At 52.7% G+C, this 16,608-nt stretch overlaps 1 protein-coding gene across 1 annotated transcript; it reads right to left on the reverse strand.

Moving 5' to 3' along the window:
* Positions 1-913: 913 nt before the first annotated feature.
* LOC113939202 (elongin BC and polycomb repressive complex 2 associated protein) lies at positions 914-4,183 on the reverse strand. Its single transcript, XM_027624881.2, has one exon. The coding sequence runs from the start codon at positions 3,721-3,723 to the stop codon at positions 2,584-2,586; it is 1,140 nt and encodes a 379-aa protein (XP_027480682.1). The 5' UTR covers positions 3,724-4,183; the 3' UTR covers positions 914-2,583.
* Positions 4,184-16,608: the final 12,425 nt, after the last annotated feature.

Consider the following 16,608-nt stretch of genomic DNA (forward strand, 5'->3'; position numbering starts at 1 on the left):
CAGCCACAACCCAAGGAGCACCCAGATCCTCCAGGAGCTGGAAGAGGCAGGGAGGGGATTCTCCCCTAGAGCCTTGAGAGAGAGCATGGCCCTCCTGACACCTTAATTTTGGACTTCTGGCCTCCAGAACTGTGAGAGAAAAGATTTCTGTTGTTTTAAGGCACCAAGTTTGTGGTAAATTGTTACGGCAGCCGCAGGAAAACAAATACAGTCCCCTGTGGTGCTGAATGACTAGAAAGCTTCTGGAGAAGCCCCCAGTCCCGAGTTTCTCCAAATTAAACCAGTCAGCAAGCAAGGGGAGTTCCTGGTCTGGCCAAAAGGTGTGTTTTTTAACTCACCGCCCAGACTCCTTCCAGGCTCAGGTTTAATGCTTAATGCTTTCATTTAAGGAGGAAGGAGGGAAGACAAAATGGACTGCATCACATCCCACTGCTCAGAGAAGTAGAGTCGGCAAAGGATATTCTACCACCCACCTTTCTCCTTCTCCCAAAGCGCGTACCACCCCGCCCAGGCTGGCCGAAAGGGCCAAAGCTGCCCCGAACCACATGACTAAAAGCAGGGAGCTTTTTAAAAACAGGAGCCTGCCTTTCTGAATTTCTCCTTGCACACAAGACCCCCCGCTTCACAGCGAGTCTCTTCCCACCCCTCACATCTGCCTTCTTCCTCTGCCTTCCCCATTCTTGGGGGGCAAAATAAGCGGGATACCCCTGAAGCACGGGAGTGGGAGGTGCTCTCCCTGCCCTCCCCCCTCCTCCCCACAACACAGCTGGAGGGGGGGAGGGGAGGTCAGCAGGGTTCATAAAGGCCAGATGTTAAGGAGAGAGAGAGCAAAGCCCAACCCACGCCCACCCACCCCACCCCCACCCTCACCCTCACCCCCATCGGAGAAAAAAATGGAAAGAGACAGTTTTTAAAACAAACAAAACTTTTGTGGTGCAAAACAGTTTTTCTCAAGAATCTGCTCTATGCAAACAATAACAACTTTTTACAAAGCATTTTCACAGAAAAGGAGACAAGTCCTTCCCCAGCAACATATGTGGGAACTGTTTCTCCCTCACCCCGTTTTTGGGGGAGAAGGGGGTGCTATTCACTAGTGTGGGCAGAAGGGTCACTGGGTCCCTCATTTGTCGGGCAGATCTACCACCCCCAGCTTCCCCTCACACCTAAACTTGGAGTCTCCCCAAGAGCTAAGCTCCCCTGATCTCACCTGCGTGAAGGGGAAAGCGATTCCACCCCTCTCTGACTCTGGGGGATCCTCTCAGCGGCCGGGTGTGGTCCAGGCCTACCTCTCCCCTCCCCCCTGGAAAACAGAACCTCTGACCTCAAAACTAATCCCCTGGCCCTGCCCCCATCGGATCCATCAGGTCCCTGACAACTCCCGAAATGCCTGAAGTTAGTTAGGGGAGGAAGCTGAAGATGCCACAGCCCAGCTCCCATTCAAACCCAAACTTTGCCCCTTCAAGCCCCGCGGGACCCTTGAGGTTAGGGCAAGCACCCTGTAATTTAAGCCCTCTATAAGGGCAGCTAGCCTCCTCTCTAGCTTTTGAGGGGGTGCGTTTGGGTGTCCAAAGAATGGACCCAGGCCTGCCCTCTACCTCCACCCCCTCCCATCCATAAATCGGTGGAGAGGGCCTCGAAAGGCAACTTGTTTGGTCTGATTTTATTGATTTCTTCCACCTTCCATTACTTTCCCTGGGACAGTCTCTGGCCCTTTCCCCCAGGCAAAGTCTGCGCTTTGGGAAAGGAAGAGGTCCCTTCGCCCTGCCCCTCCTAATAGCAGAAGCAAACTGGGGAGGGGGTTGATGGATCCAGGGGGAGGTCCTCTTTCACCCGTCAGACCTTATAAACTGAAAGCAAACAAGAAAAATTGGAAACTCCAAAACTGGACAAAAAGGAAAGGCTCGTGGCTGAGACTGAAGATCTCGCCAATTAGGGGTCACCTGCCTTGGTGGGGGGAAAGGGGGCTTAGGAAAAGAACAGGGAGGGGGTGATTCCCCCCCCTTGCCCAAGCTGCCCCCTCCCCCATGAAGGCTCCCTTGGGGTGGAGTGCTGGGGAAGGCCTGAGGGGAGTGAAGGGTTAAAGGCCTGGATGGTGGGGGTGGGGGATGCCCCCAGGGAGCTGCCAATCACCTCCCCACCCCCACCACAGCCCCCTCATCCCCCTGGCTCGCCCACAGAAACAACCGGTTTGTCCATCACCAAGGTCTCTCTCCCTCCTTTTTTTTTTTTTTTTTTTTTTTCCTTGTCTTTGAGCGGTAGCCTCCTTTGCTCCCCCTGGGGTGAAGGCCCTGCCCCCAGAGATCCGAGATGGAAGAGGGGAGGGATTGGAATCTATGTCATTAAGCCTTTTTCCGTTAAGCCTTCTCCTGACTCCAGCCCTTGGTTCGTCTCCAAAGGATGAGGGGGAGGGGGTGTCACCCCAACCAGTTAGGTGCTTGAAGATCACTGTCATTTGAGGTCCCTCTGACCGCAGCCCGTAAAACGTAAAGGGAACAGGCAAATGTGAGAAATGAGGCCCTGTCCTCGAGCCCAAAGTTTGGCCGTGGCCCCAACTTTTCCCCCTTGGCAGAAGTGGTGTCATGCTCAAAGTTCCTCCAAGTTGATCCCCCAGAATTTGAGGCCTGGGGGCTCAGGGACAGCAGGACCCCCTATCTGCCACCTCCACAGCGGGTGAGCAGGCGGGGGCTTTGAGTCTCCCTGGAGGCGAAGCGAGGATGCCGGCCCTAAGTCTCCGTCCTCCCCCACCACCAGGGCCGGGGGGCAGGGGAAGGCGTCGAGGAGGCTGAAGGTGCTCGTGGTGGGGAGCGTCGGTGCAGGGCGGCGGGGCTGTGCGCTGCGATGGGGGGGCGGCGGCCGTCGGCGTTTCTTGGCTGTTCCCCGGGCGGGCCCTTTTGCTGGCGGCCGCTCGGGCCCCCGGCGCAAACTCGGAGTGTCGAGAGCAAAGCCCTTCGCATAACACCAAAGTTTGGACCGGCGGATCAGACGATCGAAATGTTCCTGGCGGAGATCGGCGGGCGCGGCCGGAGCTCCGCTGGCCGTCGAGGGGCTAGCGGCTGGTGCCTCGGGGGCGGCCTGCGGGGGGTTTCCATCGACTGTGGCCGTCTGGCCCGGCGCGGGCGGCTCCGGCGCGGCCCCGGGACCCGCGGGCTCGGTGGAGAGGCCCGCAGGTGGAGGCGGAGGCCGGGAACTGGGCTCCTGATGGGGGCTGGCGGCGGGGCCCGGCTGGGAGTCGAGACCCGAGGCGGGCCGAGGCGGAGCCGAGGCGGAGCTGGTCGGAGATTCCCGAGGGCGCAGGGACGCCGGGCAGCGGCCGGGAGGTAAGCCGGAGCGAGAGCCGAAGTGCGGGAAACTGCCTCCGCCCTCTTCCTCCTCGCCACGGCCCGGGCACACTGCGGCGTCGGCATCCTGACCGGCCGGGGCGTTCGGATCGCTGGACCGCCCGGCTGGTTCCGCGAGGTGCTTCAGGCCATCCGCGGCCCAGCCGCCGGTGCACAGGGGGGCGCGAGGGCCCAGCAGCACCGGGGCCCGCGGCGCCAGCTCCCCAGGCCCCAGGCCCAGAGAGGACGCCCGAGGTTTGGCAAGGGCGCAGAAGGCAAGGGCACGCAGGCACAGCGGAGAGAACTCCTGGGTCCCCCGACGCGGCTTCCGGGGTGTCGGGGAGCAGGGCGACCCTCGCGGGGACGCCGGCACTGCGAGGCGGGGAGCGGGGCACAGAGTTTCCATGGAACCGTCCGGGGGGGTGCCCACTGCGGGGGCCCTGGTCCCAGCGGCGGTGTGCCCTGGCTGCCCGAAGAGCCCACGGGCGAGGGGAACATCGCCCCCCCTCGACGGGGAGGTCTCTGCTCACGGGCGCCCCCGGCCCGCAACCCTGGGCCGCGGAGCTCTGGCTCCCTCCTCGATCTCGTCACGCGGCCCTCCCGGCGGCCGGACTCCTGGGTCCCTGCGAGTCCCGGCGCGGTCGGCCGCCCTTCCTGCCGCCGCGTTCCCTGCGCAGCCCCGGCGGGAGCCCCTCTCGAGTAGCCCAGGGCGCAGAGGCTGGGGAAACAAAGCGGCCGGCGGCCGCGGGAGGCGGGAAGGACCCCGGGCCCGGCACCCGGTGCCCGGGCCCAGGCGGCGGGGAGGGCGCCTTCCGCCCGCTCGGCTTCTTTCTTCCCCGCTGGCTCCCGGAGACCGCGTTATAGAGAACTGCCCCCTCGCTGCCCCAATACCAGCGCCGGGGCCGCGAGCCCGCCGCTGATTGGGCAGCACGGCCTGTGACGTTAGCCCGGACCCCACCCCTCCGGCGGCACCGCCCCCGTCCCCATTCCGCACACAGACACACACACGTGGACCCGGCGCGGCGGCGGCTGGGAGGGAGGAAAAGAGGGAACGTGCGCGGGTGGGATCGCGAGGGGCGAAACGCGCCGCTGCACGTGGCCTGGTGGCGTCCGGCTATTGGGCTGTCGCAAAACAAGTCGTTTTTCCCTTAGCAGTGACGGTTTTCACATCTGTAAAATGGGAATGTACCTATCCACTCTCTTGGGGCTGCGTGAATAAACAGATGAATCACAAAAACAGTGTTGAGGGAAAAGATGACATGAGGCAATGGTTGTTGACAAGCTTTGCATGGCAGGGACTCCTGCGGGCAGAGAATGTTTCCTACCTCTCTGTTCTGGTGCCCTAGGACAGTACCTGGCCCATACGGGATTCAAAAAATGTTGAAATGTAGTTGGGAATTAAGTGTGTGCAAGTTGAACAAAGGAAAAAATAAATTCGGAGCCGGGGGGTGGAGAGTGTTATTACACCCATGGAAGACGATAAGTAGACTTGTTTCCATTTTTCTAATGCAGTTTCTAATGGCCCCTTGACCAAATTCCGAGGGGCTGGCTCTTCAGTCCCCTTAAATACCAAGACGCTGCCCTCTGAAGCTGAGCCGCCAAAATGGGCTGAGGAGTCCAGAGGAGGGGACAACCAGATCGTCTTCTCTCTCCCAAGGAGAGTGAAGCAAAGAAAAAGTGAAACCCCCCCTAAAAAATCCTGATAATGAAGGACCACCTCCCCACACACAGCACATACTGTCCCCTTTAACTTTCTTTAGTTTCTGTATAGCTTACTGTTATATGAAAGTCTGTGAATGTATTTATTCTTTATTGTCTATTTCTGATTAGTCTGAAAAGGAGCTTATGAGAACTTTGTCTTAATCACTACTGCATCCCTTCGGCCTAAAACAGTACCCAGACATAATAGGTGCTCAATAAATATTTGTGAGTGAATGAATGAATCCCTGGAATATTTCTCTCTTGATAAAAATCAGGTTATTGGGCTATGGCTGCTTCCTATCCCCAGAGATATAAAGAGATTGGTATGATAGCTTGGAGTAAGAATGTAGAAGTTGGGGAGAGTGTCACAGAGAGAATATCTCATTCTGGGGCCGGAGTAAGACAGGGTTTCTGTAAGGGGGCAAATAATGTAGCTTGCATCCCTGCCCTCCTGGCAGTGACAACAGAAGAATTGTTTTTCTACACGTCATGAAATCATATTTGGGAGGAAAGGGATCAGGAAGGTCTGCCTCCCCACCTCCCTTCTGCAGAGGCCACAAAGGCCCTGGGGTGGAGCCAGGGTTTGAGGAACTAGAGAGTATGGTGTTCTATTGCTTCAAAGGCTCTCACCCCGTAGCATCTTCTGTAGAAGTCTTCAGGGCAGTTATCATGAGGGAAGATCCTGGGGTCCTGCCAGGTCTACACTCCAGGGTTCCTGAGTGCTCCAAGAGCCTCGGCTCCCTCCCCACCTTCTGCAACTTCCTTCCCCCTGCCACACACAGGAGGAAAGTTCTGGAAGGATGATGATCTTTGCAGCTGTCTCTTCTGGGGGACAATGCTGAGAACTCTTACGCTGAGACAGCAGTGACAGATTTCTTTGGCTTGTGGGGCAGAGGGCATTTGCTTCAAACCCACTGTACTCCAGCCTCTTTGCCACTGAGATGCCGGGGGCGGGAGCTTGGTCCCCACCTATAGGAACCTGAAATGGGAAACTCCCCCTATCCCCTACAGTCTCACTCATATTTGCATTCCTGTGCCTAGCACAGTGTTGACATAGGAGAGAACACTCAAGATATTCTTCAGTATGAATAAATGAATGAATTTTACCTAACCATGCAGATCAATGGCCTCCTCTTTCTCCCACTTCAGATCTGAGTTTAGGGGCTTTATTGGGGATCATTACTGTTGGGAGTCCTGCCCTGGAGAAGGAATTCCCTCCACCTCCACTTTCCCTTCTTCCCCTTCCTTTAATCAGGCACCCTAGAATACAGCCCAGATGGGAACCCCACCACCACCCTCCTGTTGTGGGCATGGAAGCACTTTACCAACGGTAGGGGTTAGTGTGAGTAACTCTCCAGCTGAAAGGACCTGAAGTCATCAAACCTCCATTTTCAGAGGGCTTGGACTGGAGGTTCCTTGCTTTGCAACCCAGGGCAGGTCACCTAAGTACTCTGCGTCTCGGTGTCCCTCTCAGTGAAAAGGGGACAACAGTAGCTTCTTCACAACAGTCAGGAGGGTGGAAACACGATGTGAGCCGGCTGGCCCAGTTGTTGCAATTCCCATTACCTACGGTAGAGGACACTCGACCCCGTCCTCAGCTGGCAAGATGAGGAGGCGACACCGTTCTCAGGAGCCCCTCTTCCCCATAAGGAGAAAAAGAGGGACAAGCCTGGATGCCGGGTCCCATCTGACACCTCCGGAATAAGGGATAGGAAGGGCCTAGAGAGACCTGGAAACCAGCCTTCCCCTCCTCCGTGGCCCATCTGAGTCTCACCCAAAGGCCCCTGTTGAAGGATTTGAGAGCAGCACCTGTTCAGTTGTCCTTTTCCCTGGAAGGAGGCACAGCAGAGAAATGGCCCCAGAGTTCCGGCCCAGTACGGTCACTTCTAGAGCACTGACTGCATTCCAGTCTCTGTCTAGGAACTTTATGTTATGTAATTCCTGTAACAATTCTAGGAGATAGGCACTATTTTTTTTTTAATTTTACATTCCATACATAACCCATTTTAAGCATCCAAGTCAATGATTGTTATTAAATTTACAGGGTTACACAACCATCACCAGAATCCAATTCGAGAACATTTCCTAAGAAATCCCTCATCTCCACTTGCAGCAACTCCCCATTCCCACCCCCGGCAGTGGGTGACTAATCTGCTTTCTGTCCATATAGATCTGCCTTTTCTGGACATTTCATAGAAATGGAATCATAGCATATGTGGTCTTTGCATCTGACTTCTTCACGAAAGCATAATGTTTTGGAGGTTTATCCATGCTGTTGCACGTCCATTCCTTTTTCTCACTGAGTAGTATCCCACGGTGTGGACATACCATATTTTGTGTAGCAAATCACATTTGGGTTTCCACTTCTCAGTTTTCATGAATAGTACTGTTATGGACACTGGCATACAAGTCTTTGTGTGGACATAGGTTTTCATGTTAAGAGTGGAATTGCCAGATCATATGGTAAATTGATGTTAACTTTTTAAGAAACTGCCAAACTGTTTTCCAAACTGGTCACACCATTTTACTTTGCCATCAATATCCATGTTATAAGTAAAGAAAGTAAGGGACAGAGATTTTAAGTGACTTTCCCAAGGTCACACTGCTAGCAGGTGTCAGAGCCACAACTCAAGCCCAGGCAGCGGGGGTCCCAAGACCACGCTCCTAACCACAAGTCTACCCTCACGATAACGAATCTATGAGGGGGACCCACTTCTTGGCCCACCGCAATGTAGCCACCACCATTTATGCCCATCTTACTTCCAGGATTCCCTAAGTCAGACTCTGTTCCCACCCAGCAGCGCTGCACACACACACCCCCACCCCGCCGTAGCCACAAGCACACTTTGCTCTACCTCCATTGCAAATGTGTATCCATGATTAATAGCTGAAGTTCTGGACTCAGATGGTCCGTTCATATTCCTGACTCATCATTTTACCAGCTGTGTAATTCAGGGGGCAACTTATTTAACCCCCGCTTTAGTTTCTTCATCTGTAAAATAGAAATAGCATCTTCCTCAGGCAATTTAAAAAAATGCCTTTATTATGGAAATTTTCAAACCCATACAAAATAAATAGAGGAGTACAATAAACCTCCGTGTACCCAACATCCAGCTTCAACACTTACCAGCCCATAGCGAATCTTGTTTCATCCTTACTCCCACCCTCTTCCTTCCCTACTCCCATTTTTAAAAAATCTACTGAGGTATGATTTACATACAATAAATGCACATTTTAAGTGCACAGTTCAAAGAGTTTTCATGAATGAATGTAACCACCACAGTTAAAGTATAGAACATACTCTGTATTATCTCGAAGCAAATCCCGGACATCATACAATTTCTTTCCTAAATACTTCAATACATATTTCTACAACATAAGGACTCTTTATTTTTTTAAGATTTTATTTATTTATTTGAGAGAGAGAGAGCACAAGCAGGGGGAATGGAAGAGGGAGAGGGAGAAGCAGGCTCCCCACTGAGCAGGGAGCCCCATGTGGGACTCGATCCCTGGACCCTGGTATCATGACCCCAGGACCCTGGTATCATGACTCAAGCCAAAGGCAGACGCTTAACCAACTGAGCCACCCAGGCGCCCCAGGGCTCTTTAGAAATAAACGTAACCCCAATGCTATTATCACACCTAAAGAGAATTAATGTTCTCCCTTTAACATCATCAAATAACCAGCCAGTGTTCAAATTTCTAATTATCTTATAATATTTTTTCTTTATAATTTGGCTTATTTGAATTAGGATCCAAAGAAGGATTTCAAGGGGATAATATGTCTCTTACCTCTCTTTTAATATAGAAATTCCTCCTTTAACTAAGACTCGTCCTGGTTAGCATAGTGGTGAGTATCCCCGCCTGTCCTTTAACTCTTTTTATTTTCTCCTTACAGTTTATTCATTGAAGATCCTAGACTGTCATCTAGAATTCCCATGGTCTGGAATTTACTGATTGCATCCCCATTGTGTCATTCAATCAAGCAACGTTTATTCAACAATATTTACTACACGTATACTATGTACGGGATTGCCAAATATAGCACAAAAAAATACAGAACATACTTAAGACTAGAAAAATTATTCTCAACAATTCAAACTTAACTGGACATCCTGTGTGCCTATCATCTGGCCACCCTATCAGTGTGCGTGTCTGGTGCTGAAGGCATAGCACTGAGCAAGACAGACAACCCCCTGCCCTCAGAGAGCTTGCATTCTAGCAAACTAGGGGAAGCCAGGGAATATACGAGTAGACAGTACTCCTCCTGGGGATTCTGAGGATTAAATGAGAAACCCCTAAGTTTAATGCCTGGTCCATTAGAAGCCCTTGATAAATGTGAGTGTTCTTGGCAATAGTCTAGGCTTTCCCCCTTCTGTTTCTTCCCTTTTCCCCACCCCTGCTCCACATCCCCCTGGGAATTATTCCAGGCTTGCCCTCCTCCCGCTCTACTTCCTCCACATATCTATAGTTAGTTCATTCCTCTATTCACCCCACAGTCACTGGGCACCCCCTACCCTTGAGGCAAGCCCCAGACAAGGCCCTGGATACTTAGAGATGATGGGGACACAGCTGGTGGGGGGAGATGGACATTCTAGGCTAATTTGAGAAGGAGCAACAGAGGGATGACCATGGTTCTTGGAACATTAAAGTCAGGGTAACCATACGGAAAGGAAGTCTTTTCAGAGAAGGTGATCTCCCACTTAGGTTCTAAAGGATGAACAGGAATACCAAAGGAAGCATGAGAGAAGAACTCCAACTGAGGAAACAGCATGGGCAAGGAACAGAGGAAAGCAAGTGCCTGCCCCATGTGCTGCCAACCAGCAGCCATCAACATCTCTTTCTCCTGTTAAGTAGAGGGGGCGCCCTGGCGTTGGTCCCGGCACATCCGCCCTCTTGAGTCATCCCTTATCTCTCTCACACAGCCAACTCCGTCAGTGTGTCCCTCCCATTAAAAGCCCCATCTTCCCTTGACCCCACAGTCTCTAGTCCCCATCCCTCTCTCCTCCCCTTCACAGCCAAACTTCCCCCCCCAAGAGCTGTCTACACACTGTCTTCCGTTTCTCACTTCCCACTTGCTCCTCAACCCACTTCCATCTGCTTCCACCCCCACCCGCCACCGAAATAGCTCTTGCTGAGGTCCCAGTGGCACCCATCTCATCAAAACTGGCAGGCTCTTGTCAGTCCTCTCTTCTTGACCTCTCAACAGCATCCCCCATGATTGGCCATTTCCTCTTTCTAGGAACCGTCTACAGTCCTTCACCTCCTGGGCACCGTTTTCCTGGTGCCCTCCTGCCTCACTGGTTGCTCCCTCGGGGTATGGGCGCAGGCTCATTCTCCCCGCCTCAGCCCAAACTTCAGGGGGTCCTCAAGGCTCTGTCCAGAATTCCTCTCTTTTTTCCTCTGGACCTTCTTCTGTTCCCACTCCACAATTAGCATCCATCCACGGGGCGGGGAAGGGGGTAGTCAGAAGACACCTCTCCTCTCAGCTCTGACCAAGACACTTCACTGCCCACCCAGCCTCTAGCTCGAATGTTCCAAAAGCTCAGCAAAATCAACCTGTCCCAGATCATCAGCAACCGGCCTCCTCTGCCACACATTCTACTTCCAGGGAATCATGTCCCGGGGGATGGCTCTTCTATCCACCCACTTTTACAGCCGAAAACGCAGGGGTCATCCTGGCACCTCTGAGGCAAGTCATGCGGCCGTGTCTGTTTCTGCCCGCCCAGGCAGTACCCCCACAGTCCGCCATGCCCTCTGCATAGCCACCAGTTCTCTTTCTAAGCCACAAATTAGATTGTGTTACCCCTTGCTCCAAACCTTTCCATGGCTTCCCACTGCTTTCTGGATGCAGAGTGAAATCATTCATTCAGCTCACAGGCAGGGTTACCTGAGTCTGACAACCCTACCCACAGGTCCAGGTCCCCCTGGGGAGAGGGGCTGGATTCCCTCACCTTCCACCTCCCATGTCCCCTGTGCCATTGTCTCTCCCTGCAGCCCCCCAGGCGTCCCCTTGTGCCTAAAGCAACAAGCTCCCCCCCCACCTCCCTTAGCACATACTGTTCCTTCCAACTGCAAACTTTTCCCCCACCTCCCTTCGCCTGTACCTGTCCAATACTGCTCCTATTCACAGTTTCACGGAATCATTCCTTCCTCAGAGAAAACCTCTCCCACTCCTTCAGATTCTGACCACGTCAGCTTCCATCTTTACCTGCCCCCCTCAAAATGTATCTTCCTTCAAACCATTTTCATCCGTTTGTCACTATTTATTCATTAGTGAGATGAACTGATTGTTCACCTCTCCCCTACCACACCCTAGTTCATGTAGACAAGAAGCACATTAGATTTTGCCTTAGCCCAGTGATTAGCACATCGTTGGCACTCAAATACATTTTAATTCTTTATTATGCACATCTGTACACTAGAGAGAGGCAGAGAATAGTAAAATAAACCCCTACATACCCATTACCTAGATGGGTAGTTATGTTAATAATTATTTTTTTAAAAGATTTTATTTATTTATTCATGAGAGACAGAGTGGGAGAGAGAGAGAGAGAGAGAGAGAGAGAAGGAGAGGGAGAAGCAGGCTCCCAAGGAGGAGGGAGCCGGATGCGGGACTCGATCCCAGGACCCTGGGATCATGACCTGAGCCGAAGGCAGACGCTTAACCATCTGAGCCACCCAGGCGCCCTATGTTAATAATTATTAATATTTTTGCATATTTATCATTTTTGCTGAAATATTTTCAAGTGATTTAGAGTTTGCATGACTGTTCACCCATAAATAGGAAATTTTCTTAATATACATTATGATTGGGGCACCTGTGGCTCAGTTGGTTGAGCGTCTGACTCTTGGTGTCTGCTCAGGTCATGATCTCAGGGGCTAAGACAGAGCCCTGCATCAGGCTCTACACTCAGCTTAGAGTCTGCTTGAGATTCTCTCCCTCTCCCCCCCGCCCCTCCCCCCTCAAATATATAAATTAAATCTTTTTAAAAATACAATATTATGAGCACACCTTACAAAATTAACAATAACTCCTTAAGGGGTGCCTGGGTGGCTCAGTCAGTTAAGCATCTGCCTTAGGCTCAGGTCATGATCCCATGGTCCTGGGATCGAGCCCCACATCAGACTCTCTGCTCAGCGGGAGCCTGCTTCTCCCTCTCACACTCCCCCTGCTTGTGTTCCTTCTCTCTCTGTCTCTCTGTCAAATAAATAAATAAAATCTTAAAAAAACATTAATTCCTTAATATCGTCCAATATCCAGCCTATATTCAAATTTCCTTGTCCCCCCAAAATGTTTTTGCATTTGGTTTATTCCAACCAGGATCTAAATCAGGTCCACACATTGCAATTAGTTATGTCTCTTAAGTCCCATTTGAATCTAGAATAACTTTTTTCCCCATGCCACTGAGTTGTTGAATTGCTGAAGTATTTTAAGTAAATTACAGACATTGTGTCCCACCTTCTAGATTTCTCCGATTGCTTCCTCGTGGTGTTGTTTATCCTGTATTTCCTGCAAACTGGAAATTAGATCTACAGGCTTGATTAGATTCAGGTTGACTAGACTGGCAAAAACACCTCATGGGTAATGCTTCCCTCATATTGCACCACGTCTGGTGTCCTCAATGCCTCAGTTCCAGCCTTAGTGATGGACCACTGACCAGTAGGTCCCATTGGTGAGAGCCGATTTCTTTATTGAGAAGTTGCATTTTCTTCCTTTAGGGTTAGCAAGTAATCCGTGGGATGATATTTTGGAATGACGATGTTTTTATTTATTTTTTTAAAGTAAGCTCTGTACCCAACATGGGGCTCAAATTCATTACCCCAAGATCAAGAGTTGCATGCTCTACCAACTGAGTCAGCCAGGCTCCCCATGAATGACTGTGTTTTCAATCAGTGAATAAAGTAGGTCAGTGTGGCCAAACAGTGGTAAGGACGATAGGCAGGGACTCAAAGGGCTGAATGCCTTGATAAGAAATTTGGATTTTAGGGGCACCTGAGTGGCTCAGTTGGTTGGGTGACTGACTCTTGACTTCAGCTCAGGTTGTGATCTTAGGATCTTGAGATCAAGCCCCGTGTGGAGCTCTGCACTAGGCATGGAGTTGGCTTAAGATTGTCACTCTCCCTCTCCCCACCGCTCACGCTCTCTCTCTCTCTCTAAATAAATAAATACAATCTTTTTTAAAAAAGGAAATTTGGATTTTATCCTGTAGGACTGGGAATTAAGGACCACTTTTAAGCAAAGGAAATCATGTGATCAGACTTGGCAAGGGAAAGGGGTGGGGAAGCATGAAGGGAATAGAGAACTAGAATTTCCTGAATGCTCAGCCTGAACCCAACTCTATGCTCCGTGTTTGGCTTACGTGATCAAAGTGAAACCTTCGCTGTGTTTAAAACAAAAATCCTATTTTGCAGATGAGGAAAGTGGAGGCATCATTCTCTGTCACTTCACCCACGGTTGCAGCAAGAGATGGTGAAGGCCCGATGGGAGTCAGAGACCACAAGCATGGGTATTTGAGGGAGAATCAGCAGTACTTGTAAGCGACTGGCAGTGGAGAGGAGGGGAGGCTGAGGCTTCCCGCACATCATGGGTGGGATGCAGGAGGAGACAGAGCAGGTTGGAGGGGAAGATAATGAGCTCAGGCTTCTAGCTGCCCAGATGTCTCCAAGCCGCTTTCTTGAGAAATGGTGTTTATAACATGACAATGTCTATAATTTGGCTTCCGGCATGACTCGATAATTAGCTTAAGTTATCCTTCATTGGCATTTCATTCAAAGCAAGGACACTCTTCCATTCATTCCAATGAGACCTGTTTTCTGTGAGCGGTACAGGGGTGAGTGTGAACCTAGAGCCCTCCCGTCTCTCTCGGCTCAAGTGGGTCAGGGACTGAAGTTGGTGGATGGGCTGTCTGTTCTCTCAGCTAGTGTCCGTCTGTCTCTGGGGCTTAGGGGTGTGGGCGCCCCCTCGGATAGGGAGCTGCCTGAGGGCAGGATTCTGGAACCTGCACATTCAGTGCCCAGCAGAAGTGTAGCCCAGAGATTGGTTCCAAGGCCATGTGGGGGGTGCGGTGAGGAGGAAGACAGTTAAGAGAAGTCAGCTGGATGCACCTGCTGAGGTTGGCCACAGGAATGCTTAGGACCGAAAGAGGGCTGTGTTTAGGGGAAGTTGGACTTAAGAGGGGTTGATAACATAGGTTTTATGAGACTTGCTGGCTGATTCAGAGGAGGAGGGAGAGAGAGACAGATTTAGAAGGACCCTCAGGTTTCTTTCTCAGGAGAGAGAGGAGGCTGTCAGCTGAGGTAGGAAAAGAGGAGGGACGGGTCCAGGGATGAGGAGATGTCAGTTCAGTTTTGGTCTCAGTTCCCAAAGACCAAATATAAGTGGGTGTGGTCTGAGGAGCCAGGGGGAAGCCCTGGGACTGGAGAGTATCGGGACTGAGTGAGTCATGGGCACCCAGGCCTGGACTGGAGAGTATCGGGACTGAGTCATGGGCACCCAGGCCTGGACTGGAGAGTATCGGGACTGAGTGAGTCATGGGCACCCAGGCCTGGACTGGAGAGTATCGGGACTGAGTCATGGGCACCCGGGCCTCGGACTGGACAGTATCGGGACTGAGTGAGTCATGGGCACCCAGGCCTGGACTGGAGAGTATCGGGACTGAGTCATGGGCACCTGGGCCTCGGACTGGACAGTATCGGGACTGAGTGAGTCATGGGCACCCAGGTCAAGGACTGGAGAGTATCAGGACTGAGTGAGTCATGGGCACCCAGGCCTGGGACTGGACAGTATCGGGACTGAGTCATGGGCACCCGGGCCTGGGACTGGAGAGTGTCGGGACTGAGTGAGTCATGGGCACCCAGGCCTGGGACTGGACAGTATCGGGACTGAGTGAGTCATGGGCACCCAGGCCTGGGACTGGACAGTATCGGGACTGAGTCATGGGCTCCCGGGCCTGGGACTGGAGAGTGTCGGGACTGAGTGAGTCATGGGCACCCAGGCCTGGGACTGGACAGTATCAGGACTGAGTCATGGGCACCCGGGCCTGGGACTGGAGAGTGTCGGGACTGAGTGAGTCATGGGCACCCGGGCCTGGGACTGGACAGTATCGGGACTGAGTGAGTCATGGGCACCCGGGCCTGGGACTGGACAGTATCGGGACTGAGTGAGTCATGGGCACCCGGGCCTGGGACTGGACAGTATCGGGACTGAGTGAGTCATGGGCACCCGGGCCTGGGACTGGACAGTATCGGGACTGAGTGAGTCATGGGCACCCGGGCCTGGGACTGGAGAGTGTCGGGACTGAGTGAGTCATGGGCACCCAGGCCTGGGACTGGACAGTATCAGGACTGAGTCATGGGCACCCGGGCCTGGGACTGGAGAGTGTCGGGACTGAGTGAGTCATGGGCACCCGGGCCTGGGACTGGACAGTATCGGGACTGAGTCATGGGCACCCGGGCCTCGGACTGGACAGTATCGGGACTGAGTCATGGGCACCTGGGCCTGGGACTGGACAGTATCGGGACTGAGTGAGTCATGGGCACCCAGGCCTGGACTGGAGAGTATCGGGACTGAGTCATGGGCACCTGGGCCTCGGACTGGAGAGTATCAGGACTGAGTGAGTCATGGGCACCCAGGCCTGGGACTGGACAGTATCGGGACTGAGTCATGGGCACCCGGGCCTGGGACTGGAGAGTGTCGGGACTGAGTGGGTCATGGGCACCCGGGCCTGGGACTGGACAGTATCGGGACTGAGTGAGTCATGGGCACCCGGGCCTGGGACTGGACAGTATCGGGACTGAATCATGGGCACCCAGGCCTGGGACTGGACAGTATCAGGACTGAGTCATGGGCACCCGGGCCTGGGAGTGGAGAGTGTCGGGACTGAGCCATGGGCACCCAGGTCAGGTAGAAACTGTAGGTGTGGGTACACTCTTCCAGGCAAAGTCATATGGATCCGGAAGAGGACCCCTCTGGGATGGGCAGAGACAAAGGACCCCGACAAAGGGGGCTGAGAAATATGAGAGACATGCAGGGTGGTCATGGGTATCAATGCCATGGAGAGCTTAAGCTGGACCATGATCAAGGAGCTGCTGGCCTTAGTGATTCGGAGATGAACCAGCCAGAGGTCTGGGAAACTGACTCTGGCTTCTTAGGAAAAACAGAGCAATAGAAAGGATCACCTAGAGTTGGAGCCCTGCGGGCCAAGAAGCAACCTCTCAGCAGGAATAGGCATTGGACACAGCACCCCCAGGCACCATGGGCAAAGCCATCAAGAGTGACCACCCCCCCCCAAGCCTCTGTTCTGGTCACTTGGCTCCTCAGAGCAGAGCAAGAAGGCATCAGATGAGCGAGGGTTGGTTCCTGGGCCTGCATCTAGTGTCCAGGGCACAAAGACAGATGGTCAGAATTCCTTCCTTCAGTTCTTCCAGTAAATATTTATTGAGCACCAAGTATGTGCCAGGCACAGTTCTAGGCCCTTGAAAACAGCAACCAAATCCAAAAAGGTCCTTGTCTTCATGGCACTTCCACTGGAGGGGAAACACTGACCACCCCCAACAGACAGAAACATATGAATAATGAGGCCGTTAA

Source organism: Zalophus californianus, chromosome 16, assembly GCF_009762305.2.
Source record: "Zalophus californianus isolate mZalCal1 chromosome 16, mZalCal1.pri.v2, whole genome shotgun sequence".
Lineage (NCBI taxonomy): Eukaryota > Metazoa > Chordata > Mammalia > Carnivora > Otariidae > Zalophus > Zalophus californianus.